The following is a 27,298-nucleotide window of genomic DNA, read 5'->3' as shown; positions in this document are numbered from 1 at the left end:
GAGAAATGAGACAAATTACAGTATAAAATAAATGTACAAAAAATAATAATTAAATAAACTTAAATCCCGAGTTTTTTTTCATTTAATATAAGCCAATCTTTATACTTGGATAATAGTATATCATCAGGTTGTACTGTTCTCCATTCATTCACACAAAAAATTCTATATGAATCATTACCGTACTTACCAATCCCATACAACTCTATTGGATACTTCCAGTTTTTAGATAAAAAATCAGCTGTAAAAATATATTAGTTTAGAAAAACAAAATATTATTATTTTTCTTTCAAATTTACCTGTAAACCCTTTAATGGTTTTAACTCGAGTATTTTCTAATCCTAAATTTTCCATTGAACACAATAAATCTTGAGTATTTGCTTTCATCACATCTTCTGGCGTTGGCCATTTCAGTAAGAATTCATGCATTTTTGGAATTGCAAGTTTTGCTGAAAACATTAAAATAATTTGAAATGTCCAGTATAATATATTTTATATCTACATAGTTAAGTAAAATATACCTCTAACTTTAGTTAAAAATATAGTTGCAATTAACAGTTGCCAAGGATTGTGAAACAAGTCTTCTTGAATAAGAGCATATGGAGATCTTGGTGGAATCCATTGGTTACCAGAAGGCGTATCAAAGTAGTGACTGGTACAAATAGCATTCTGATTTTTAATTAAGTTCTTATAAACCATACCAGGTCGCTTGCAAGAATTTGTTCTGCAAATATTCTTCTTGGAATGCAGTGATAAACATTTGAGTTTAGGAGATTTGAGAACATAACCATTTATTTCATCCATTTCCATCTGTACACCCTATTCTATTTAAGAAATAAATCTGTTAAATTCAAGATATTACTGATAAAAATATTATTTGCATTAATAAGTTTGATACACAGTTTAAAATTGCATGGAAAATTCTGTCACTGTAATGCTAGTAGATTCATAAATAAATAAAAGATTTCTAATTAAAAAAAAAAAAAAAAAACCTATAAAATTGTATTTATTTTGAACACTCGTACATTTAAGTAAATGCTATTGCTTAGAGCTAATAAAAGTAATAATAATAACAATTTCAATTAACCAACACTGAATACAAAAAATATATGAAAATATAATTAAGGAAATTAAGCCGATCAGCACATACATTGTAACAGAAATTCTTACTAAACATCAACATTTAACTTTTTAAATAAAAAATTTAATTAAACATGCAACGCGTAAAGTTCAAAAACAAATAGATTTACCAAAATCTTGGTTCAATCCAGAATTTTCTTCAGTTGTCAGTTTTCGAAGAATTAATTCTAAAATGTATCCATAGTAATATAAATAATCATGTACGGGTCGCATAACAAAAATTGTTAGGCTAATATTGAACTTATACACTTCATTTCCGTGTAATGCTTACTCAACTAGGTGTATAAATGTTTAAAAAAAAGTATTCTGTGATCCATTAAAAATGTTTGAAAAAAAGTGTACACTCGTAAATAATAATTGTAATTTCTTCAATTAAGTACTTGATTCATAAATGGTAACGGTATTCCATATGCAGGTATAACCTATGCAGAATATCTGTTGCATACAATTAATTAATGATAATGCTATCACCGATCCAGAAGAATACTAATCTATTATCAACCTTTACCTTATCATTCTAGAATATAAAAATACTATTGGCCAGGGTCACGAAGATCTGGGCAATAACCGTGCTATTGATCTTGAAAATACGATATAGCTACAAACTAGTCTTACAAGTCTACGATCATGATAGTTCATAGTAACACTTCGTTGAATTGTGTGATAGTTGATACAATAATTTAACATGGTCAAAGATATTGTTAATTTATTTCGAGTAACAGTTTAATTTTGAGCAGCGGTTCCCAAACTTTTTTTCCAGCGGTGCCTTTTTTTAGACCTAATGTAGCCTTGGTGCCCTGCTGTGAATAACAAGACAGAATGAAAAAAAATACTCATGGATAACCAACTTATTAATTTTAAAAAATAAATAAATAAAAATTATTGCTATTATGATTATAATTATTGCATAAAAATATTATATGGTTTGAACGAGAATGTCCAAATATACAATAGGAAATATTTCATTATTTGTTATGAAGTTTTTACGAAAAAAATACTATACATTTTAAACTATATATTATAAAACGTAGACAATGGTGCCCTTATAGTGTTTGAGATGCCCCAAAGCACCATGGTGCACAGTTTAGGAACCGCTGATTTAGAGTATCTTTCTTTTATACTTTATGATCTTAAAAATCTATAAAAGAAATAACCCAAGTTGAAAATACTTCCAGTTGACTTTGCTTGACGTGTCTGTCTAATTTTCATACTTAACAAGTCACTCTGTCACTCAATATTTCCATTTTGACTTCATATATTATTCAAAATATTTTAGATTTAATATAAAAATAAAAACACAGTTTTTGTTATTTTTAAACTGTTTTTAAAATAGCTACCACTGTATATACGAGAATTTAGACAAGTATTATAATTAAATTAAATTAATACCTAACATTCTTATTATTTGTTAACAAATATAAATTACTTGTAACATGAAAATCTATAGTGGTAAAATATTGTTGCTATTGCAAATGTAATAATGTCCCATACTTCAAAAATAGTAAAGTGTAATAAGTATAATAGAGGCCCAGAATTATTGATTTTAGGTAACAAATATTATTTATAGTAACTAATTACCACTAAATAGGTTTGTATTAATAAATGAATACTTAAGGGTTCAGTTTCACAAGAAACAAAAAGAAACATTATTGGAAAAAAATACAATTTGATTAAAACAAAGATTTTATCTCAAGTAATTATTTAATGATAAACAAAAAAGATTTTTATTATTTATAAATATTATTTCAAACTTTTTAATAAACAGCAATGATAGTCTTTATTTGATTTCATCAAATTATGCTTATTCTGTTTTAACAGTAAGAACAAAACAAGACTTAAAAAATACAATATTTTCATATTTGTAATTATTATTTATAATTAATAATAAAATACAAGTTATATAATTTTCTATAATTTAGGTAACTAAGACAATGGAAAATTAGCTAAACATTTCGAAAAACAATAAAATATAAAAATAATAATAATGCAATTTATTGAATATAAGTTATAATAAGATAACAGTGAAATAATAATTATTATATTATTTTAAATCATACCACAGCAAAAGCTATTGGAAAACATAAATAAAGGGATTAGTTAATTTTATCTGGAAAATAAAAGTAAAAAAATAAAAAATAAGTTTAAAATTTAAACAAGATTTGCATACAGCAATATTTATATTTACTTATTATGTATCTTGGGCATCTTGTTTGTCCACCATCACAAAATCATTTCCAGTATGCGACTGCTGACTACTAGATTCTGTATCGGTTGAAGAAGATTCTTCAGAACATCTATTTACATAAAATATGAAATTACTTTTTTAATTATAATTACATATGAATATGTAAATCAAGATTATACAAATTTAAATATTTGGATACTTAAAGCAACATAAATAATAAAATTAATTTGAATCAATGAGTTATTTGAACCGGTGATCGAGTTTTAAAGTATGTTTCTCAATAAAATGTTGTTAATTATTATACAGTCCTTAATCATATTTTGTTAGCCAATAGAATAATTTGACAAAATGTAAGAATAAAATTGGCTACTTTGGATTTTCAAATTTCCCAGGTTCTGTATCTAATGAGGTGTTATTGTGTTCAACTGTTTCTTCAACTTCAGGAACCTTTTCATCAACTTCTGATTCTGAAGATTTTTTTTCTTCCTCACCGTCATCCAGTTTCTTATCATCTTCTTCATCATCTGATAATTTATCTTTCTTTTTCTTTCCTTTTTTAGAACTCTTCTTATACATTACACTATACTGCAGAAACAAAAAAATATAATTAATTATAATAACTATGCATGTTGAATAGTGAAAAATAATCTGTACAAACTGTATAAATAGGCCAGAATGAAGCAAAAAATCCAACATCTTCAGTTAAATTTGGGAAGAGCCAAAAATGTAATTTGCCTGTAGTTAATATCCAAAGTAAACTGAATAAGACCAATCGTAGAATGGCCAAAACAATAATGAATATAAGAAATCCTGCTGCTGCTATGCTTAAGTACTGTACACCCATTCTATAAATATGTAAATTAAATTAGATATTTATAATAATTAATGGTTAATTTGTTCATTGAATAAATATTAACAATAAGTACTTGATATTAAAAAACTTTGACTGGACAAAAAAAAAACACGATAAAAAATAAATGCTTAAAAATAAGGAATCCTTCATAATTAATCATTTTAATTTTAATACAATTTTTTTATGTTTTAATGTAAAAACTGTTACACTATACAGTATAGATAACTTTTTTATTGTATCTATAGGAAACAGGAGTTAGATTTAGGATAATACATTTGTAATTCTTAGTATTGACTAGTAATAAAGCTATATTACATGAGTATTTATATTTTTTAATATTTTGATAAGCAGTTAGGCAGTTGAAAACTAATTGGTAATTTAAAGTAAAATAAGTTACAATAAACATACCTCACTTGTGGAGGCCACAATGGGAACAAACAAATTCCAATTCCACCAAATACAATGAAAGTTCCTATTACCAAATAATAAAATGGGATAGGATCATAAATCCATACATAAGCATCCAAATTATCAACAAATGATTGTTCCATATGCATTTCTAAACGTATTTTACGACTTTTCTTTTTTCGTTCAATCTGTCAACATAAATAAATTAATCACATTTTTTATATAGGTACATAATAGTAGTTTATTTCAATAGATTTTAGATTTCATAATATAATGTTATTAAATATTGATTCAAACTTCTATTAGTACTTAGTAAACTCCATATTAATATATAAAATTGATTGATTTTATAGCAAACTTAGACATCTAAATTGACAAAATTGTAATATTACGATATACTTTTTAAAACTACTAGTATAGTAATTTCAATTATCTCTTTAAATCAATACCATTTAATAGTTAACATTGTTCAGTAAATTTTATAATAACTAGCAAATATGTTTCAATAGTCTAAAATCTAGATTCTAAGTTTATTAAACTATATAATGAATTGACACAAAAGTTTATACTATAACTACTTATACATTTTAAATGGTTAAAGTTAGTTTTTGAATTTTCATATATACAATTACAAAAGTTCTAATTACAAAACTATGAATTGTTAAACGATAATTAATTATCTGAGTACATTGATACAAAGTTTTAAATATTTATAATCAAATTTATTCATCATCCTAGGTATCACTTAAAATATTAGACAACTAACAAAACCTTACTTCAGTGCATTTGTTTTTATCATCATCAATTTTATCATCTTTACTAGTTTCTTCACTTTCATCATCTTTCTTATCTTTCTTCTTTTTATCCACTTTCTTTTTCTCATCTTTATCAGTATCATTAGTCTTTTTAGACTTTTTATTTTTGATAGCTTTCAGTTCCTGATCTGATATTGGTACTTTTTTAGCACGATGAAAAAACTGATGTTTCAACATCCTAGGAAAAGAAAAAACTACATCAGATAACATTGATATACAAGTAACTTTAAAAAATGTCTTACAGATCCAAAAACAATTCAATTTCCTGTCTAGTGGTGAACAATTTTTCACTAGTTGCCCACTTTGATCCTAGAAGACTATCAACAGCTTTGCTACCTGCGCAAACAATAGAAACAGTTACAGAATAGGACATAAATACACAAGCTAGTATTTAAACTGACCCGTGAAGTACTCAACATTGTGACCAGCAAATTTGGTCTTCTTTTGTGGTACGTTTTTACGCAACCAAGCAGCGACGGAATACTCAGTTTTGCTGGGTTTTTCGGCTGTTTCAGGGTCCAGGCTGTATTCCTGAAAACGAAATGCGGACGTTAATCTAGTGGAGTCGTGCGGTTGTACACTAGAGTTGGACACATTAACAGTGTACGAAAGTAGGGAACGCAAGAAACCAGGCAAAGGGGTGTCGGAAAACCCCATCCTAGCCCACCGACGACCGCCATATGAAACAAAGAACTCACCTCATCCCTTCGCCGTTTGCCTTTTCTCTTTTCCGCCATTGTCCACACACACACGCGCGCGCGCGCGTGCAACTATCTTAACTGGAAAAACAACACATTCACAACCAGAACGATTGCTGACGCGTCGAGTGCACCACCGTACGGATATGAAGGAAGTACGCGCTGACCAGCTAAGGAATCTAACAGCGGAACGGGCGCAGTGATATCGAATTTAAATACGGCCACGACACTTAAGTCCGACGGTTATATGCGTCGGAAGATTTGCGGCAGGTAACAAACGCGAAATAGCGACGTCACGGATTCCCCGTGGCACACAAACGTCGTCGTCACCGACGAAGAAAACTGCACAAAGTACCGTTGATTGACCGAGATCTGTTGTTTTGCTTTTGCGATTTGCTTTGCTATTACCACGCGACACAGTGCGGACACGCGCACGGCTCGAAACATCCCTTCGTCGCTGGTGATCGATTATGGTCGCGGTCCTATAGGTCCTATAAACGTCGTCATTGCGATGACGTGCAATGTTCGGTTCGCGTATTATGTATTTCGAAAATGTCCAATCATTTTAGCGACACGACGATTCTGTACAACATCCTTTGAACTTCATCAATCATCAGCTCCCCAATTGCTCGTTTATGTAAGCTATACATTTTTTTCCATCATTATTGACCCATTAGTTTTTCGAAAATAACTCATCATTTTTAAGAAATGTCATAAAAAAATAAATAACGATTGTGATTTTAGAGTCCGTCAAAGTTGTTTTCTGGTATTTCAATATTAGGATGCACCACCGATGACGGCAGCCCGATAATTAATTTATAAAATTATGATAAATCATATTTTTATGACTAATATTAATAATTATAATTTTATGACTTGCAATGTAGGTCTTACACCATTAATTTTAGCACAGAATAATATATTTTAATGTCTACAGAAAAGCGGTGGTGTAGGAAAATTTCGTGACTGCAATCTTGTACTTATAAGTTGTTGAGAGAGGCCGTTGTTGTTTTTCCCTTTGAACATTTTAATTTTTTTTTAATTTTAATTTTTTTTTTTTTATATAATTTTATCGATATAGTGATCGCAACAACGGTTTAGATGCGACAACACATTTTTTTTTGTCCAGTGCTATAACAACATATTATAATGTATAAATAATTTGATAAACATAATTTTAATTTTTTATTTAATATTGAGATCTGTTAGTGCCAATAAAAACATTTTCCTTGAATCTCATATATTTTTCTTAGATTGCTTCAATTATTTATATTTTTAATTATTTATTTATATTTTTGCATTTGAAAAATATTCTATGCTGGCTAATTATGTGAGCAGACATCCATGCCTATTTGATTTGCAACATAATGCTTATAAAGATCACCAAATAAAGGAAAACGTACACAAAGTCATATCCAAAACAAACTATGATGGTATTAATGATTAGGAATATGAGAATATCATATAATAATATGGTAACAATGTACATTACAGACCTGCTGCGCGTCTTGCGGCTACGTTTTGTAATTGTACGGAATACCTATTCAGACGCGTCCTTAGGAATCACACCTTTAAACCGTTTTCCGCAATTCTCTGCAATGTATCTGCCTGAGATACCCTTCCCCAAATCCTTCTTCGGGATGGCCCTGACCGCACGTCAAAAACGTCGAAAAACAGCCGTAATCGTTTTAAACGCACATCGCTCGCAAGCGCGGTTCGTTTCAAAAACACCGCTTGTTCCGAGCAGTCCGGGCACCGATAAAACGGTGTCCGTCGTATTGGTACCACCTTGGTCTTCCGGTCCGATAAGTTTCGTGTTTGATAACGTAAACCATACTTGCTCGTCTACACCGCGATACCTCGTTGTTGTGAAACTAACGTGCTGTGCTGAAATCCCTGTTCGTCGATAAACCGTGTGGCCGTCCCATTGTTCGCGTTCCGTTCCAAACATTATCAGCTGTCCAACGCGCACCCGACGTTCTTAATATTATCCCGTAGAACACTGAAATGGTAAGTGACACCCGAAACCGCGGCAGCACCGTGTGTGCTCCTCCGGGGTCCTGTTCTCTTAACCTACCAAGATCGCGGTGCCCGAAATAACATGGGCGTTTTTTCACCATCGCGGCGCTAGCGTTTGATGTAACGTTGATTTTTTTCTTGTCTGTTTTGCACCCGTGAAGGTTTCTTTAAATCCGGTACGTATCTTGAAACATCAAGCCGAAGAAGACAAAGGTGAAAATGCTCGTTTGTCCAGTTTCATCGGAGCTATTGCTATCGGCGACTTGGTCAAAAGCACGTTGGGCCCGAAAGGCATGGACAAGATTCTCATATCGCCTGGTCGTGGTGGAATGGAAGCCAAAGTAGAAGTTACCAATGATGGTGCAACAATCTTGAAAAATATTGGAGTCGACAATCCGGCCGCCAAGATATTGGTTGATATGTCCAAAGTCCAGGATGGCGAAGTCGGTGATGGTACCACTTCGGTTACTGTTCTAGGTAATACTTAAATGTCTAACTTGAGTATAAATTATTGTGTAGAAACTCCGTACGTTAGTCTTTCTAATAAATATAGGTTATTATGAACGACATATGGTGTTCAAACTCTAAGTTTTATAATAATCAGCTAATAATTTTCAGCCTAGAACTTTAAAGTGGTCATAAAACATTGAAAATCATTGTTTTTCAAATAATTTTACATTTTGATCATTAATTGATGAATTATTCTTATTGTTTTATATCATACAGTTATCAAGTTTTTTTTGCATTTTAACTGAAATTACTAATTATCCAAAGCTATTGACTTATATTTAATTAATTTAATTTAATATTAATTATTTTTTCAATAAATAAATATTAGATTCTTTAGTTCAATACATACTTATGAATCATAATATTTATTGGTTTAAATATGCCAGTTATATTTCTCATAGAATTTAATAATATAAATTTTTATTTTTTAACTGTTTATTAAAAAAAAGTTAATGATTTACAGTTTATATGTATGAAGTATTAATACGGTCTTAACCATGTGTAGCATTTTATAATTATTATTATGTAAATACTAGTTACAAGTTGAAATTATATGTAATTTAAGTAAATTATTATTTATTATTTTTTATTAGCTGCTGAATTATTGCGTGAAGCTGAAAAATTGGTTGATCAAAAAATTCACCCTCAAGTAATTGTATCTGGATGGAGAAAAGCAACAGCAATTGCACATGAAGCTTTAAAAGCCGCTTCATTGAATCATAGTTCGAATGATGCTAAATTCCGAGAAGATTTAATGAATATTGCTCGTACTACTTTGAGCTCAAAAATTTTATCCCAGCATAAGGAACATTTTGCTAAATTATCTGTTGATGCTATTTTACGTCTAAAAGGTTCTGGAAATTTATCAGCTATACAAATTATTAAGCTTAAAGGTGGATGTTTAGAAGATTCATTTTTGGATGAAGGTAAATAAAATTGAATACAATTCTTTGAATGAAATATAGATTAAAATGATTTATTTTAATAGGTTTTCTTCTTGACAAAAAGGTTGGACAACATCAGCCAAAGCGTATTGAAAATGCTCGTATACTTATTGCCAACACTCCTATGGATACTGATAAAATTAAAGTATTTGGATCTCGTATTAAAGTTGATTCTATGGCAAAAGTTGCAGAACTTGAATTGGCAGAGAAAGAAAAGATGAAGGACAAAGTTGGAAAAATACTTGCTCATGAATGCAATGTTTTCATTAACAGGTAATTTAAACATAAATTAAAGTTAACTGAAGAAAATTATGCAGTTATTACTAACACAATAAAATAAGCTTAAATGTATTTTTGAATCGTATTAAACAAGTTTTCAACATTTATTTTAGATTCTTGGATGAAAAGAATAATTGTTTTTTATTTATTATATCTATTAAAATGTGTTTTTAATAAAATAATTATAAAAAAGCTCAAAATTTCAATCTTAAATTATCTTTTTATTAAATGAGTGGACTACCTTCAAATTCTAAATTGGTAAAAAATATTACAAATATTTCATTTCAGACAATTGATTTACAATTATCCCGAACAACTTTTTGGTGATGCTGGTATTATGGCTATTGAACATGCCGATTTTGATGGTATTGAGCGTTTAGCTCTTGTTACCGGTGGTGAGATTTTGTCAACATTTGATTCTCCAGCTACAGCCAAGTTGGGAACATGCAAGCTCATTGAAGAAACAATGATTGGAGAAAGTACATTACTACGTTTTTCTGGTGTAGCACTTGGTGAAGCATGTAGTATTGTTATACGTGGAGCCACTGAACAAATTATTGATGAAGCAGATCGTTCTATACATGACGCTCTGTGTGTATTATCGTCTACTGTTAGGGAGCCAACCATTGTTTATGGTGGTGGTTGCAGTGAAATGCTAATGGCCAATGCTGTCAGTGTTGTAGCTGCTAAAACAGCTGGAAAAGAAGCAGTGGCTATGGAGGCATTCGCTCGGGCCTTACAGGCTCTACCCACCACTATTGCTGATAATGCTGGTTTGGACTCTGCCCAACTCATCAGTGAATTAAAAGCTGCTCATGCTCTTAATAAGACCACCATGGGTCTAGGTTAGTAATCATTAACAATTTCAATATCTCACGATGTTATTACATAAAATATTTTTATTTCAGATATGGATAAAGGTGCTTTAGGATGTATGCAAGAAATTGGAATCACTGAATCGTTTGTTGTCAAAAGACAAGTACTCGTTTCCGCTGCTGAAGCTGCTGAAATGATATTGCGCGTTGATTGTATTATTAAGGCTGCACCAAGACAACGAGTTGAAGATCGTGGTCACTGTTAATTTATAATAATACTAATTTTCACTAAAAACATCCTAATAACAAACTAACTCCAAAAAATATAAGGTTGTTTTAATTCACGTATTTTTTATATACATTTTTTTTTTTTAAAATATAAAAATATGAAATACTATTCTGGAGTAATTCTTTTATAAATCTTTATATCTATGGAAAAATTGTTTTTCATTAATTATAATATATATATATATGCCTATTCAATAATCAGTGTGTTTTGCAAAAAAAAAAAAAACAAGCAAGTATTATTTTTCAAGTAATAAATAATTGACTAGAACTTTAATACATGATAATAAAAAATGTATTTATGAACTGGTAACAAACAAAAAAAAAGCTATAAACACAAACAGGTAAAATTTCAGTGTCAAAATTGATGGTAATAATCATGTAAAAGTAGTATTAAAAAAGGTCATCTGTTAGTCAGTCTTAAATTTATAAAAATATATGTAAAAAAAAAAAATAATAGAACTTGGAATTTTTGAAACCAAAATAGTTTGAGCTGGAAGATTTATAAATTATAATACTGAAAGTCAATGGACTCCTCCAAAATGTTTTCACTGTACGAATGAAAATCATTGTTATTCGACATATTCATTTGTTCATTTACAAACTTTGATGGATTGGAAATCAAAAACGAATTGGTATAAATTTCTGAAACAAAAACAAACAAATGTATAAAATTGAATTTTATTCATTATAATACAAAACAAAATCAAATAGCAATTAAATCAACAAAAACTTATTTGTATTAGCACAACATATTTTTAATTGTATATCCAAAATTAACCATTTACTATTTTCTTAAATGTTCTATGTGACTATGATATTTCAAAATTGAAAATTACTAAAATATCTACGAAATATGTTTAGTACAAATAACATTTATAAACATAATGTATGATTTATGTTAATTAAAATTATTATTTTACCTAAATTAAAACAATTGCTTTCTAAATGAAAATTATAATATAATATTTCTGATTATCAGATAATCATAACAGTTTAAAATCTTAAAAATTAGTAAAATAAACTAAATGTAACTAAGTAAATCAGTAAATAAAGAAGAAAAATATAGTGGCACTGAAATTCAAATAAATAATATATTTTAAATGACAATAAAAGTACCAATTTTAGAATGTTATTACCAGTCTTGACATTTGTTAAAATAATATTTTTATTCTTTGTAGTGAAATAGAATTGTTAACCATTTATATGTGATCGTGAAAGATTATTGAAAGTATTTTTGTGTTGTAATTTATAAACATTTACGTAGTACAATATGTTCTGTGAAATAACTTTTTATATTGCAAGTTCAATATTAGTCTTTTTTTTTAAATAAAATCTATGTCTTTGTGACTTATTGATAATTCCGACATAAAATATAAATATAGTCTAAAATAGGCGTTTCAATGAGGTACTATAATCAGAGTATTGTCTTAACGTATGAAAGTAGCATATCATTGCATTCAAATATGATTTTAAACTAAGCTCGGCGTTAGCTTTCGTGTTCAATGTATGTAAAAATAAAAAAATATATATACGATAAAGTAGTAAAAATATATTTATATATCGCACTAGTGGTAGAGTTATAATATTATGGAAATTATTTTGTAGACTGTGGTTAGGCTTGGGTTAGGTTGTGCTATGGTTTTGTGCGAAAAACTATTAAGATAAGAAATTAATGAGAATTAAGTCCTATGATCTTCCAAGTGTTATGGAACAGGATTTTTGCCACAAATTAATGTACAGTTTGTTAGTACTTTTAGAAAAAAAATAAACTTATTACTGCGATACAGAAAACGTAATTGATCGCAAAAATAAAACTATAGATATTGCTCGATAATTCGAAGACTTTAGAAGACTGTTTAGTGCGAACCTTCTATTGCGTAATCGATTACGTATCTCAGTTATGGAACGGAAAATTCGTTTCAAAACAGCGGCATAGGAAGGGTATACGTAGCGAGATCAAAAAGTTCCCGGAATTTTTTTTTTTTATATATACAATTTAAACTTAAATTAACTTAACCTTCTTTAAATTTTCGTTCTTCAGCACAAACACATGTACTCCGACGAGTTTTCAACTGCGAGAAACATCTTTGGTATATGTCATCTATTTGTATGACCTTGATATTTGCTATTGCACTAATTTTTTAATGTCTTCAGTCGTCGCAAAACGTTGACCTTTGTTAGAGGTTCAAATTTTAGTGTCAGAAATGGACAAAAGTCGCATGATACTATATATGTTGAAAAAAGGGGTTGTGTACTTGTGGAATTTTTTTTATCAGCTAAATTTTGTCGAACTACAAAATATGAGGAACGTTGTTGTGAAGCAAAAACCAACCATTTTTCTGGCTTTTTCGACAAATCGAACGGGTTTAAAACTTAAATTTAAAAACCAAAGTTGACCGTTTGTCCATTTGATATGAATTCCTAGTGAACTACTCCTTTGTTGTTGAATAACACAATCAACACAATCTTCAATTGTAATTTAACAACACACGATTTTTTTAGCCTCGGTAACATTGCTGCGTGCCATATGGCAGTGTACGCCAGTCATTAGAATATTCTAATGACTACAATGTTGTCACTGGATCATAAACGAAAACCCAAGTTTCATCTCCAATAATAATTTTGGACAAAAATTCGTTTTCATTTGTTGAACATTCAGTGGCAATCAATTTTCTGGCATTCGCCCCCCCCCCCCCCAATGGTTCGTATTTTTTTGAATATAAAATATTGATTTATTTAAAAAATATAATGTATAAATAATTAAAAATATAAATTACTAGTCTATCATTATAACAGGAACATAAGCTGTAGGTAATGAACTGTAAATTATTTTTAAGTTTGTATTGAAGAAAAATTAGTTTCGCCCCCCTGCATGGCCACAACTCAAATACACCCTTGGTCTTCAGTCAAAATGTTTTGTACTGAACCGTACGATATTCCTAATCGATTTGTGGTGCTCGACTTGGGAAACAAATATTTAAAGCACTATGATGAGACATCCAAATGTTGCGTCCCTACCTAATTAGAAACTGAACATACCGTGTTCACTCCTTTATGATACCCTCAAATATAATACCACTAACCAACGGATATTCCGTATATTCTTATACTCACTTTCAGAGTTCTAACTATAACCTCAATATTTAAATATATGATAATATCTATGTTTTTTTGTCTAAAGAGGCTAAAATCAATCCGAAATTCTAATTATAACGAAAAATAAAAAAATAAACTCTATAGGCGTTCTAAGTAATGATAATGTACGTAATTATGTATACCAGCAAAAATTGTCGATGTTGATTTTCGATTTTATAATTGATCATGTATCCTGCTGTATCAAAAAATAATTCGCAGGTATATTTACACATTTTGAAAAATAGTTTGATTTTTTATAAAAATATTAACTTTTTGTAATTTTGTAAAAACTAAACTTAAATAAAGTATCGTCCCATGCGTCCTTTTTTGACAACTCAGTAAACGTACGTAATAAAGGTATCTGATAATTTAATTGAGGTTCTCAATCCCCTAGCGTCTCCTCACTCAAACCAATCACTGCATTTGCCATATCTAGAATGAGTAAACGACAATCTCATTGATCAAAATTCCGAACTTTTTCAACAGTTTCTCCATTTTTTGAAATCGACTATCAGCCACTCTGCTATTCTTATTCAAGCGACTCATGAACATTTTTGAAACGCTTAAATCAATCATAAACGGCTGTTTTTTTAATGCTCTAAAACCATAAGCTGTATTAAAATATTCAAGCATTTCTGCAGCAGTTTTGACAAGTTCAAAATAACATTTAATGTAAGCCCGTCTCAAATGTGAAATTTTGAAAAACGTGTAAACCCTTTTTCGTATTCACACGATTGTGACAAGCGCGAGAATAATGTAGTTTTAAAGACTAAACCTATTGAACCTATAGATGGCAAATTACGTTTACTTTTAATTTCAACAATCAGATACTTGATGAGACAAAGATTTTTTTGCTATTAATAAATTCTGAGAACATTTTGATTCTACTACCTACGTAAAATATGCGTAACATAAGGTTAAAAATCTATTTTATATTCATTAGCGATAAAAAGTAGGTAAAAGTGGTAACTATAAACAATTTTGTTTACGTATATTAATTTACGTCTATACGTTTCATTCGCCGACCAGACAACCAAAAAAACATACCATTTTCTAATTCCGTGTCGATGGTCGAATGCATTTTCACATCATCCAGGCAGCTATCGCGCTGCAGTTCGCCTTCCAGATACTTGCAAGCTTGTTCTAATTCAGACGACTCTTGCGGCGAAGATGTGTCGTCTTCGACGATTGCAGGAAACTCGCGATGGCCCTGACTTTCCTCGGAACTGCATAGCCGCCAATAATGACCGGCCCCTTGAGACTTTCGCCCTTTTCGGAAGTTTGGGTTTATGGATAAATTATGACGCACGGAATTTTTCCAGCGTTCGTCGTCTTCGCGGAAATACGGAAAATGACTCCTACAAAACATATGTACTGTGAATAAACTGTTTACTAATATAATTGTATTTTTCTGAACTAAACATTTTAATTTACGAGGAGCGTTGAGATTATGCATATTAACACCTACTTTACGCATACATTATTGTTTTATAATAGTAATATGTGTGGCATATTACAGAATCATGTAGACCATTGACAGTAGTTCATTGAATATATATCATATTAACACACTGTTCAAAATTAAACGGAAGAAAAAAAACGAGATATTTACCTGTTGGGTCGTTAATAGAGATAAAAAATAATCCTTAAGTGTAATTTTATTTTAAACCACTACATTATAATGAACATGGAAAATTAGTTGTTTCACCACCTTCCTGATAAACCTACACACAATAATATTAATTTAAGGGTGAATAGTGGTTTATCTTAAATCACGAAATAATGAATTTGCATAGATTACAGGTATATGACTCGATTCAAAATATTGTTGGGGGATAATGGTAAAATTAAAATCCATCGTTTACGGTATAAATAGTCCATATAATATACGCAATTGAAGACGTATCAGGTTAACTGTATTAATTTTAATACAAATATTATTATATGGCTTTAATTTTATTTGTACGTTGTACTTTAAAGGATTCCTTCAAAGCATTTCAAAGCACAGTTTTCTTAAACATAGTTAAATTTAAATTTCGTTCGATATGTATTGTGATCTCATTTATGGGTATCAAAAATAAAACGATGTTATTTTTAATACGAACAATATGAATGGGCTTAAATCTATTGTGGGGATGGTGGCTTACGAAGGTTAAGTCTCCTTCGAATAGTTTCCAAGTCACCACCAAAATTGTTTCAAGTTTTGACAAATGATACATGTATTAAATCCAAATATACCACGTGTATACTCGTTTATTTTAATATAAACTACATTAAACAAAAAGTAAATTTTTCTATTAGATGTTAACTTCCGTCAGTATATTGCCGTATTTTTTGTGTATTTTTTCAGCAAGTGTCGTTATTTTACGCATTTGAACCGATTAACGATTGTACTTTTAATTTAATAAATGGTTCGACCAGTTCAAATTTACACTCGACATCATATACGATGCATTATATAGAATTGCCCACAAAATATTATTATTATTATTATTATTATTATTGTTATTATTGGTATGGTCTGTCTATTGTTGTTGAGTATAAAAATAAAATATCAAAATACAAGTAGCGAAGGGGGAGACTTCGGTATAAAGTTAACCTTATTTCTTTATTTTCTATGAGGAACAGAAATGGGTACCTGGCACCGAGGTGGTACGAACACAATAAACGAGTGAAGGGGTGAGTTATTTTCGGTCATATCTAACATATACACACGCCATACTCATAAACAATATCTTTTTTTTCTCAAATTAGTCGCGAAAAAGTATAAACAATTTTAAGTTTCTAGTCAAAACTTTTCAGAGACTTTACATACCTACTCACTTGATGGTCATTTATCGAAAGTTATTAACAACAAAGAATCCTGCAAACTGCAGTAACATACTATAATATTATAACTCTGTCTAACTATAGTTATTGAATGTTTAAAAATATAAAACAGTTGCCATTACGGTATAATTCGGGTTCGGTTAAGTTCAATTTATCATTATAGCACGTTTATATATTTTAGATTCAACTAAAACATTGAAATGACAACAATTGACAGAAAGCTAAGTGTATTTACAAGAAAACGGTTTAGTATTTTATCTCCAAAGATAATTAAAAAGGATAATTTTTACAAAATCTTAATGCCTAACTCGCTTAAGTTATAAAATAGTTGAAGTCACGAACATTTGGAAGAGAAATATGCCGCATATTTTCATAAATACGAGTATATGCTTACCAAATGGCAAACTACGAAATAATATTATCTACGGTGTATTGTTGATCTTTTATAAAATATGAAATACAGGTATAATAATCATGGCAACCTCGCGGAAAAGCCGAGTGTAAACACAACAAATATGCCAAGAGTTACCTGATGGAAATAAGGAAAAAAAACCATAAGTTAAACTTAAAAGTTTAAAAGTAATTATCGGACGTACATTCTTATGTAAATAAAAGTTTTTTAACATTTAAATGAAATCGGAGGATGGCCTTGCTTTGTGTATTTTTAACTACGAAAAGAATATTGTTATAATACTAAGTAGTTAAATATATTTCTAAGACCTAAATATTATTGTTTCATACAAGTAATTATATTTATATTCATATCCAGTGTTGAATTCAGGACTGTGGAGGCCCTGGGACCAATTTCAATTAGTTACTCGCGTGACTCCAGAATATTGTTCGAGAAAAATCAGTTGTTTCATAGCTATTAGAGCTTTTAATCCCGAAAAAATATAAATATTCATATCTATACCGTATCTACTTAGGTTTTATTTTAATCCATTATAAATGATCGGTAAATTGTATCAAGACATTTAAAGACTTATTTTGTAGGAGCCACCCATTTATTGAATTTTGTAAGAACCCCGGGGGCTCGGGCCAAATGTCCTAAATCCAATACCGCCAATATTACAATTTAAGGCTATATAATATGTTATATAAATGTCTTATGAATGTTGTATGTATGGTGTGCTTACGTATATTGATGTAGGTACAGTCTTTTAAATTTTACACAAGTTATGGACTGCTATTTTTTCTCGGTGAAATATGTAAACTGACTTATCTCGGTAAAATGAATATTCGGATTTATTAACGATATCAATAAATAGTTTAAAAACATCTGAGAACTTTATTAGATACAAAGGTAGGTATATATTATTGCTTTAAGAAATGTTTTTAAGTATAAATAGTATATGCAATCAAAACCTATGAAAAATCATTATTCATTTTGTCATAGCTATCTTTAAACGAATAATACCATTACATATTACATTATAAAATAATATTGCCTATATTCCACGTGGTTATTATACGTAACCTTACCAAGCTATAAGTATAAAATTTTAAATTATGTGACTTAACTCGGTATCATGCAATTTAAATAAAATTATAGCCGTCATTTGTTTATGATATCTATAGGTACACATCTATCCATCTAGGTACACATTAGGGTGGGAATAGGTGAAAAGTTTCACGGCCGGTTGATTACGGAAACAAACGAATAAAAAACATTATTATCCCTTTTAACCCTCTTTTCCGAAACCGTTTTACACAGGAAATACTAACTCGTGGCTAGGGAATTTTATAGACAGGTGAAGTGAAATTAAAGGAGAAATATACTCTGTTAAAATATTATAACTTAAGGGTGTGGGCCATGTGAAACTATAATCGATTTAAAGCTTGTGAGTCGTATAAATATGATAATTATACTCACTTTAAAATTATAAATATATATTATACAGTTTATTCGTCATAATTACTGTTAGAAAAATCAATAATCTCATGTTGTATAACAAAAAATAATATTAATAATAATAATATAAATATAATATAAAAAATATAATATTATATTATATTAATATAATATTAATTTTAATACTATGAGTACATTAAATTATGCTGTTATTGTTTTAAAAATTATGTTTTATAAAATTATATTGTGTTGCAATATTATGGTATATTATATTATGTTAGGTATATTATATTATTATTATTTTTTTAAAGTTTAAAAATTGGTAAGTTTATTTTAAACAATTTTTTAAGACATTTTAAAATAAAAGTACAAATAATTCCTGTTAAATTGCATTCAGTTAAAAAATAATTTATAAATTAATATAAAAGTCTTACTGCATCTATCTCGTATGTTTAGTAACGATTATGTTTTAGAACTTAGTATAATGTTACTACTCTACGGTAAACATTTATCTCTCATGAGAAAACTATTTTTTGATCTTTAGGGTTCATGAACTCTCTATTCATTTTTACTCTTTAATTTGTACACAACACTACATTGTACCAAAGGTATTTATTCTTACAAATGTATTATCAGGTACTTCTTTAAATTTCTAAACAAATACAATAATAGGTATTTATTTTTTTTGTACCAAGCCATCAAATATTATTATCTACATATAAGTTATTGGGGCTGTCATATAGTATGCAGTCTACCGGCAAACTTGTTCTACCGGCCACTGTAGGATGCGGTCTACCTGCGGTTTTTACATAGGCTTAAGTTTATTTTTAATAGATACACTTTTTAATCTTTTTCTTCGGTCAACACTTTATCTTTATTGCCTTATACACAGATAACAATACTTCGACATTTTGTAAAAGTATGGGCTCAATAGCTCAGTACGTCATTTATTGCGCGACACAATTTATATTTTACACATTCAATATGTTGGCAAAAGATTTTTATTCAATTATTAGTAGTGACGAATCAACCACAATTTTTTAATTAGCAAAAATATTGTGGCAAATAATGAAAATTCCTAATGTATTAAGTATGAAAGTGCTATGAATTTATACCTACGCAAGGAGAGAGGTAAGGAAAGGAGAATTTTACGTTGTAAGAGAAAAGCAAAAAGAAAAACAACACAAAGTTTAAGGTAAGAAAATTATTTTTTTATATTCTTTGGCTTATTTAATCATAATTATGTATACTATTATAGGAAAGATAATGCTTTTTGGACTTTTATTGACAAAAATGGTCGTCTAAATAGTGGAATAAGCTTCAGTCAACAGTTAGAACTGGTGTTCTACTGAACTCAAGGTTTATCCAATAAAACAATTATGACATTAACTGGGAGATCATCCAACTCCATATGTGACTGGATGAATTTGTGTCGGGACATACCAGTGAAAATGTTCGAAAAAGTAATAAATTTGGAGGACCTAATATTATCATACAAGTCGACGAATGTTTTTTAAGAGAATCCAGAAAAAATTATAAAGGTAATTTATATTTTATAATAATAAAATACAATTTTATATTGAATATTAATTATAAAATATTATAAATCACCATTATGTTGTTACAGGTCGATATCGACTTGCAAATTTGCTGAGTGAAAACATCGAAGACGAAAATGAAGATTCTCTTGAAAATGGAAAAAGAAATTATGGTAGACGAATGAACAGTCCTTGGGTGTTTGGGTTATGTGACAATAGTGAGAAATGATATTTTGTTGTCGAAAAGCGGGACAAGCAAAGTTTGCATGATATTATTAAAAAAGGGGTTGCATTAGGTTCTATTATATACTCTGATGGGCGACCAGCGTAAAACGGGATCACCCAATATGGTTATACGCATAATACAGTTAACCACAGCGAAAATTTTGTTGATCCACTTACACAAGCGCACACTCAACGGATCTAAAGTTTATGGAGACCATTACGCTTAAAAGTAGTTAAAAATATGTGTAGTACAAGTCCTGATCTCCTTCCAAGGTAAAATTATTATAAGTTATGTAAAATAAATTTAACGTAATACGTATAATACAATGATACATATTATTGTAGATATCTCATGGAAACATGGTGACGTGGCATAAATAAATCAGATTTATTTAATGCATTTTTGTGAGATATGGCGTAAGTTTTTGTATAACATATTACATTATATTTATTTATACTCATTGACAACAATTTTTTTGACAAAGTAATTTTTAATTATTAATTTTTTACTATTACTACTACAATAATTATACTTTAATATTATGATATAATTTTTAATTTATTTATTTGTGGTAGACCGCATACTATATTCGTAAATTCACCGGTAGACCACATATTATATAACAGCCAGTTATTGGTATAATATGTGTTGTACCAATAATTGGTGCTATATTGATAATTATAATTACAATTAAAACCAACATGATTATGTAATATATATACTTATAGTTATAAAATTTAAAATTCATATTTATATGCTAAATGGTCGAAAAATATTGAATGTAATTATATTTCTTGATATCGAACATTTATTGTTAAATATTAATTTTTAAGTTTTTTTTTTACTGATTAAATAGGTTTTAGTTTATTTTTAAAAATTATTATATTAAAATAATTATTTTAAAAAATATTTAATTTTAACATAATCGACAATAGTGTATTAATTGTCGACAAAGTTACTTTATTACAGATTTATAAGTTTTTTCTTTCTTTTTCAAAACGATACAATATTTTTTGACATGTAACAATATAAATCTACTATGATATATACCAGGGTGGTTTAACCTTTTGTAGTTGGTGGACCAATTTACGCTTTCATAAAAAAATTAAAGTAAAAAAAAAAATTAATTATCCAGTTTAACCTGCAGTCAACAATCGCTGCTTAATAATAACTATAATAATAATAATTTCTTTCACGATCTCCCACCATAAGAAATCAGATTCGTTGTGGCTTCTATAAAAACACGAAACTTATATTATACATACGCAGTGAGCTGAATTCAATAATGGTTTTGAATGTTACTCATTACACGTGTACCTATGTTTTATAGTATATAATATAAAAAGTATACAATCATATAACGATTTTGTTATAATACTATTGTGAATTATTTTTTAAAATAAGTATTTTATGGAGGAGAGTCAAAAAAAAGGCTTCGGTTGCTACATGCGGTCCGCGGGTTGCGGGTTGGACTACCCTGATATATACTATGTAGTATAATATTCAGATATCCCTTATTTATTATTTTATATAGAAATATAAATTATATTCTCAGGTGTTACTTTAATTCGTTTAAATATTAGATATGCAGTGGGCTCTAAATGCACTTGTCTGGGGTACACATATATATATTTGTATTTATTCCTATAATATCACGCGATCCATATACAGCGATTCCTCTACCACTGAACCGTAAAATTGGTGTTAGCACGCTTAGGGGACGTAGTAAATATTCCTATGAGTGTGGGAGTTTTAGCTGTTGTGGTTGCCAATTGATGACTAGGATAGGTAAGTATACAACCCTTACATAGCAAACACGGAAACAACGTTGAATATAAATATTGTGGCGAAGACATGTTTACAGCAATAAGCGTATAACGTTTAAATTTAACTCTGGCTTGACTCTTTTAACAACAAATCGTATATAACTGCTGTAATTATGTTTGTACAGTGATATAAATTTTTCTAAGACTAATTTTTATTGTTTTTAAAAAAAAAATATTTGATTATTTGGAACATAAAAATATATTGCAATTTTTATTTTTTTTTATTAAACTAGAAAACATATTAATGTATAGATAGGAGATTTGCTGGATCATCTCTGCGCAAGCTGAATAATAGCTTAATTATAATACCTAATGGTATATAATATTTTAGTTTTGAATAAAAAAATAAAAAAGCTCAAGATTTTATAAAATTGTGAATGCCATCATATACCGATTTCTAATATAGGTAATTAGTTTTTTTTTAAATTATCGTGAAATTCAAAATCGATCGATCTGTATTATCAGTAATAATTTTCCATTTTCTATAGATTAATATAAAAAATATATTACCACAAAGAAGGGGAAAGCGTCGAAAGCATAGAAAATTAGAAATAAAATACTATACCTATTACTCGTAAGTATATAGTAGTAATGGTAAACTACAAAATGAAGCTGTATTTTATATGGTTACTTTAAATTATACTAATAAATTATAGGATTTAGTTTTCATAGTTTTATCAAATCGAAAATATTTTGAATTTATTTTGTTAAATATAATATCTATTCTGGAGTTTATCACCATTATAATAATAAGTTTTTTTAATTGAAACACTCACGATATCCATTGATAAATTTCTGCTACTGGTAATTCTTTTTTTTCCATCAGGGCTTGATGAATCATTTCCGTATACGTGTACCCGGGCTTATTGGCTTTATCTAACCTCGAAGGTGGCATTCTGTATGGTTTTCGATTGATTTTTGTAGAAGCTAAAAACAATGGTTAATAAATTAAAAAGTTATATTCGTACGATTCAACGCTGCTTAACATAAAGATTATATACGATTAATAATATTATAGTGGATTTTATTATCTTTGGATTTTTATCGTGTTTGTTTATAAATTATCAAACCGTAGATTATAATGTTATCGTATAAAATATATACCTACATAGAATATAATATTTTGTCTCAAACTACAACGTTAGGTATATATATACGTGTCATTAGGTAATATTACAATTGATAAAGTGCTATGGTACGGATTCTATATTATCAGGCTGTTACTACTTCTCTACATCACTACTGATCGGATCAAGACGAATTAACTCAACAAATGGTGACAATCTATTATTGATCACACTAATAAACAAACAATATTTTGATAGCTTCCTAAACTATGATATGTTATAAACGATTTTAGATTATAATTTTAACATAAAAGGATCGTAGGACGAAATATCAACATATTACTGCTGCCATTGCAACTTATAAATATCGAAAACAAATAATTGAAAATTAATTATTTAAGCATATCTTTAATTGTAAAATTATTATTATTCAATAAAAAAAAAAAATAAATAAATAAAGATAAATCTAGTATTTAGATGCATATATTATATCCAACATGGTTATAATTTATTTATTTGGTTCTTATTTGTTTATTATTGACTGTATTGGAGAATAACAGTTGGTATGCTATATAAAACGTGAAACCACTAAGTTTCTAGAATAATTGCGTTTTCAAGAAGAACGACTTCTTGTTCCAAAAGTATTTCGAAGCCAATACGAAAGAGTAGAAGATATTCCGAGTTAACTCGTTATTTATAGTATACTTACACCCTGCCGGCACAGAAGCACAACTTCTAAATTCATTATATTCATCGTATTACATTGCAATTCAAACAGTATTTAGAAAACAAAAACGTGTGATAAAAAAAGGTAGATCTAAATAAATAATATTTTCCAAATAATTCCGGGAAAACGAAAGAAATCATCAAAATTAATTAATTTCCTGGATTGAACTGCGCGCAACTCGTAAGAGTAAATCATCAATGCGGATGACGTTAGAAATGATCTACTCGATCATTCACGGAGTACACATCAGAAGTTGATAATATTATGTATCGATCTACGCCCGGTGGCCGATCGATCATCCGATTTGTTCGAAATTGTTTTTATTACCAAACACAGTATACTTAAATTCTATAAACTGTACACCTGCACACGATATATAATTCACCCACAATAATATACGGTGTATATAAAATTAGGTACATGGAGTTTAGTAAAATCCCGAAAAATAAAAACGATTTTGGACGAGTCTTTAGTGTGCAAGGCCGTATTGAGGTCTGGTGGCGCCCCCGTCGAATCACTGTATTTGCGCCCTCTTTGCCCCCTAATGGGAAAGTTGCATTTTTTTACAAAAAATAATTTGAGATATATAAACCATGTATAAAAACATAGTATACAAGGTAATAATTACTAATAAATTTTAATAATTATTTGTAGGTATTACTTTAAAATATAAACAATCAATGAATTATAAAAACATGTAATTTTCATCAAATGTTTTTGTTATACAATTGTGTGAGATGATTTTAAATTTATTTTAATAAAATATTAAAATGGTACTTTTTTTAATTTTATAGAGGCAAATTTATCAATGACATTATCAAATTTAATTGTTTTAACTACATATTTTTCATATTTCGTGAAAAATATTACATAAGTATTGTTGAAATTTGCGCTCCTTTAAGAATTGTACCCCTGGTCCATGCCCTCTTGCCCTGCACTGAATACGGCACTGTTAGTGTAACCTGTTAAACCTAAGTCATACAGGGCTTAACAGGTCCAATGTTGGACCAACGCCGGTCACCAGGTTAGGCAACCGGTTGTCGTCGTGAATCGCTAACGTATCCACGATAATTCGCGTTGTTCGTCTACCCGTAGTGGGTGGGCGAATCATACATTTATGGGTGCGTGTTTCGTTATCGTTTACGGCCCCCCGGGAGTGCACCAAGAAAGGTACGAGCGCGGTACTGCACGGCAAAACCATGCGCAGGGGCAGACTGGATCCTCTAGGGTCCGGGTGAGAATGATTTTTTAAAAACTATCAAACGAGCGGTTCTTGTCACGGTTTTCGTTTTTAAATAAAGTTACTAACGAGACCCGATCGTGAAATTTTCGAAAGTCCCTTTCCCGGGTGGACCAGCCAGGGTGACCTCTGACTGTGCGCACTGCAGCTCGAACTCACGTTTCTGGTCGGCCGTTGGCCTGGGCGCAGCGGCTTTCCTCTTAGGTTTTAACGCGTCCGCCGGCTCCTGGGACCATTCGCCGGCCGAGACGTTGCTGCCCACGCCGCCGCCAGTCGGTTCGAAGATGGACGCCACCTGGAAGTTGACCAGCCAACTCAAGTCACCCGGCTTGTTGCCGTCGGGCTGCTGCTGCTGCTGGACGGCTTCGGACGCCGACGGTTTGGCGGACAGCGACGACTGCACTGGCGGCGGCAAGTGCTGTAGCGGACGCCTCGCCGGGTAGCCGCCGGCGACGTGTTGCGGGTGTTGGCCTTGATGAAGATGGTGCAGGTGCTGACGGTGCTGGTGGTGGTGCAACGGCTGCTGCGGCGGCGGTGTCGGTGGCGGCTGCTGGTGGTGATGGTGCAGATGGTGATGGTGTACCTGCAGCACGGTGCCGTTCGGGAACCGCTCGGCCGTCCGTATCCACATGGGCGGCGGCTGTTCCGGCGACGGCGGCCGTATCTCTTCGAACACCAGCGGCGTGAACACGTCCGAAGGCTCGTACCGTGCCTGCACGGCCGCAGCGACCACCGGCGACGGCGGCGCTCCCCACGCGGTCTGCTCCCAGCACTCGGCCGACGACGGTTCACCGCCGTAGCACATCTCACCACCGTCGTCCCGGTTCTCGTGGTCTAGTTTGTACACGTGCGGCGGCCGGGCGCACGCCAGATACTTCTTGGACAACACCAACGACGACAGTCCGTCCGACAGCTGTGGTGGCGGCTGTCTGGGCTGGCCCGAGTTGACCGTCGTCGAGGACGACATCGGTCGTCCGTAATCGTGCGGTCGTCCGCACTCGTAGGATGGTAGTCGTTCGCACTCGTCCGGTCGGTAGATCGGGTCGGTCGGTCGGTCGGTCGGTTGGTCTCGGCCGCGACGTGCGGTTCGGCGGTCGGTGCGAAAGTGCGTGAGGCTCCGCGGAAGAGACTCCGTGATAACGATCGCCCAGCGGTTGCGGAGGTGTAGATGCGGGGGGGGATCGCGTTCATCGGTTGACGGGCGGTGGCAGGGACCGTGTACGTACTATATGCACAGAACCACAGGGTTTTATCGTTACGAAGGATTACGATGTTCCGTGGTGCTCGCCCGTCGGCCAACCGATGGGTGCACGCGGCCCTGGCGGGGCGGAGCTTACGTGCGATATCGGCTACAGCGTGTACGGGGCGTGACTACACGGCGGCCGCGTGTCTTGTACGGCACAGCCATAGAGGGTATGTTCCGTGCACGTCATTATCTTTCTTATGGACGGAGAAAATAAAAATAAAATACGTACATGGGGAAACTGCGATTATCAATCGTCGTTCCCTCAAATACAGTATGTACAACATGCGAACGGTTATCACGCGAAAACGGAATAACGAGCAGGACATATCTTAAGTATTTTTCCGAAGAGCTAAATTTGGATAAGAAAAATTAACTTATTTGTTTTTACATTTAATTTATTTATAGTATCATTAATTCGATTACACCGTCTGATCTTGGTAACTCGAATTCATATTAATGAACATTTAAGTTTGACATTTGCTTATGTAGCAGAACTCGTTAAAATTGGCTTACAGTTTTTTAAATGATTTTTCACAATAGACATATGTACACGCAGGCGCGGATCTAGAAATAAAGAAATGGGAAGTGCTAGTAAAGTAAGTTACTGCCATAATTCGTTTTGCAAGTCGATTTGTACAAAGTCTTCTTACGACTTATTTTT

General features: G+C 31.1%; 4 protein-coding genes and 1 pseudogene across 6 annotated transcripts; 2 read left to right on the top strand and 3 right to left on the bottom strand.

Moving 5' to 3' along the window:
- Window position 1: 1 nt before the first annotated feature.
- LOC112692402 (methyl-CpG-binding domain protein 4-like) lies at window positions 2-1,599 on the bottom strand. 3 transcript variants are annotated; one of them, XM_025567067.1, is made up of 5 exons: window positions 1,409-1,427; window positions 1,248-1,304; window positions 519-821; window positions 297-446; window positions 3-238 (listed from the first exon to the last, which is right to left on the bottom strand). In XM_025567067.1, exons 3-5 carry the CDS (start codon window positions 805-807, stop codon window positions 60-62), a joined length of 618 nt encoding a protein of 205 aa, XP_025422852.1. In that variant the 5' UTR covers window positions 808-821; window positions 1,248-1,304; window positions 1,409-1,427; the 3' UTR covers window positions 3-59. The 3 variants fall into 3 exon arrangements, with proteins under 3 accessions (XP_025422851.1, XP_025422852.1, XP_025422850.1); XM_025567066.1 differs by having other exon boundaries at window positions 2-238; window positions 519-816; window positions 1,248-1,599; XM_025567065.1 differs by having other exon boundaries at window positions 1,248-1,598.
- Window positions 1,600-3,200: 1,601 nt separating this feature from the next.
- Window positions 3,201-6,492, bottom strand: LOC112692336 (translocation protein SEC62). Its single transcript, XM_025566977.1, has 9 exons — window positions 6,097-6,492; window positions 5,800-5,929; window positions 5,641-5,734; window positions 5,360-5,576; window positions 4,584-4,771; window positions 3,981-4,167; window positions 3,693-3,907; window positions 3,323-3,431; window positions 3,201-3,244 (listed from the first exon to the last, which is right to left on the bottom strand). Exons 1-8 carry the CDS (start codon window positions 6,133-6,135, stop codon window positions 3,326-3,328), a joined length of 1,176 nt encoding a protein of 391 aa, XP_025422762.1. The 5' UTR covers window positions 6,136-6,492; the 3' UTR covers window positions 3,201-3,244; window positions 3,323-3,325.
- Window positions 6,493-7,921: 1,429 nt separating this feature from the next.
- LOC112692375 (T-complex protein 1 subunit beta) lies at window positions 7,922-11,060 on the top strand. Its single transcript, XM_025567032.1, has 6 exons — window positions 7,922-8,106; window positions 8,277-8,592; window positions 9,219-9,551; window positions 9,614-9,842; window positions 10,137-10,693; window positions 10,757-11,060. The coding sequence occupies exons 1-6, from the start codon at window positions 8,104-8,106 to the stop codon at window positions 10,927-10,929; spliced, it is 1,611 nt and encodes a 536-aa protein (XP_025422817.1). The 5' UTR covers window positions 7,922-8,103; the 3' UTR covers window positions 10,930-11,060.
- Window positions 11,061-11,255: 195 nt separating this feature from the next.
- On the bottom strand, window positions 11,256-26,526 carry LOC112692373. Its single transcript, XM_025567031.1, has 4 exons — window positions 25,551-26,526; window positions 23,134-23,284; window positions 15,134-15,444; window positions 11,256-11,593 (listed from the first exon to the last, which is right to left on the bottom strand). The coding sequence occupies exons 1-4, from the start codon at window positions 26,356-26,358 to the stop codon at window positions 11,451-11,453; spliced, it is 1,413 nt and encodes a 470-aa protein (XP_025422816.1). The 5' UTR covers window positions 26,359-26,526; the 3' UTR covers window positions 11,256-11,450.
- On the top strand, window positions 19,947-20,954 carry LOC112692374 (annotated as a pseudogene).
- Window positions 26,527-27,298: the final 772 nt, after the last annotated feature.

This window comes from Sipha flava, unplaced genomic scaffold (genome assembly GCF_003268045.1).
Source record: "Sipha flava isolate LNK unplaced genomic scaffold, YSA_version1 73_pilon_pilon, whole genome shotgun sequence".
NCBI classification, from domain to species: Eukaryota; Metazoa; Arthropoda; class Insecta; order Hemiptera; family Aphididae; genus Sipha; species Sipha flava.
This window is presented reverse-complemented; position numbering and strand designations above follow the sequence as displayed.

Coding starts and splice junctions, on each gene's coding strand:
- LOC112692375 (XM_025567032.1), top strand. Junction 8,593..9,218: donor CACTTCGGTTACTGTTCTAG/GTAATACTTAAA, acceptor ATTTTTTATTAG/CTGCTGAATTATTGCGTGAA. Junction 10,694..10,756: donor TAAGACCACCATGGGTCTAG/GTTAGTAATCAT, acceptor TTTTTATTTCAG/ATATGGATAAAGGTGCTTTA.
- LOC112692373 (XM_025567031.1), bottom strand. CDS start 26,358: ATGTCGTCCTCGACGACGGTCAACTCGGGCCAGCCCAGACAGCCGCCA. Junction 23,285..25,550: donor GCCAACGGCCGACCAGAAAC/GTGAGTTCGAGC, acceptor CATTGTTTTTAG/CTTCTACAAAAATCAATCGA. Junction 15,445..23,133: donor GAAATTTATCAATGGATATC/GTGAGTGTTTCA, acceptor TATGTTTTGTAG/GAGTCATTTTCCGTATTTCC.
- LOC112692336 (XM_025566977.1), bottom strand. CDS start 6,135: ATGGCGGAAAAGAGAAAAGGCAAACGGCGAAGGGATGAG. Junction 5,735..5,799: donor CAATGTTGAGTACTTCACGG/GTCAGTTTAAAT, acceptor TTGTTTGCGCAG/GTAGCAAAGCTGTTGATAGT. Junction 4,772..5,359: donor ATAAAAACAAATGCACTGAA/GTAAGGTTTTGT, acceptor TTATGTTGACAG/ATTGAACGAAAAAAGAAAAG.
- LOC112692402 (XM_025567066.1), bottom strand. CDS start 807: ATGGAAATGGATGAAATAAATGGTTATGTTCTCAAATCTCCTAAACTC. Junction 447..518: donor ATTTTTAACTAAAGTTAGAG/GTATATTTTACT, acceptor TAATGTTTTCAG/CAAAACTTGCAATTCCAAAA. Junction 239..296: donor AACCATTAAAGGGTTTACAG/GTAAATTTGAAA, acceptor ATATTTTTACAG/CTGATTTTTTATCTAAAAAC.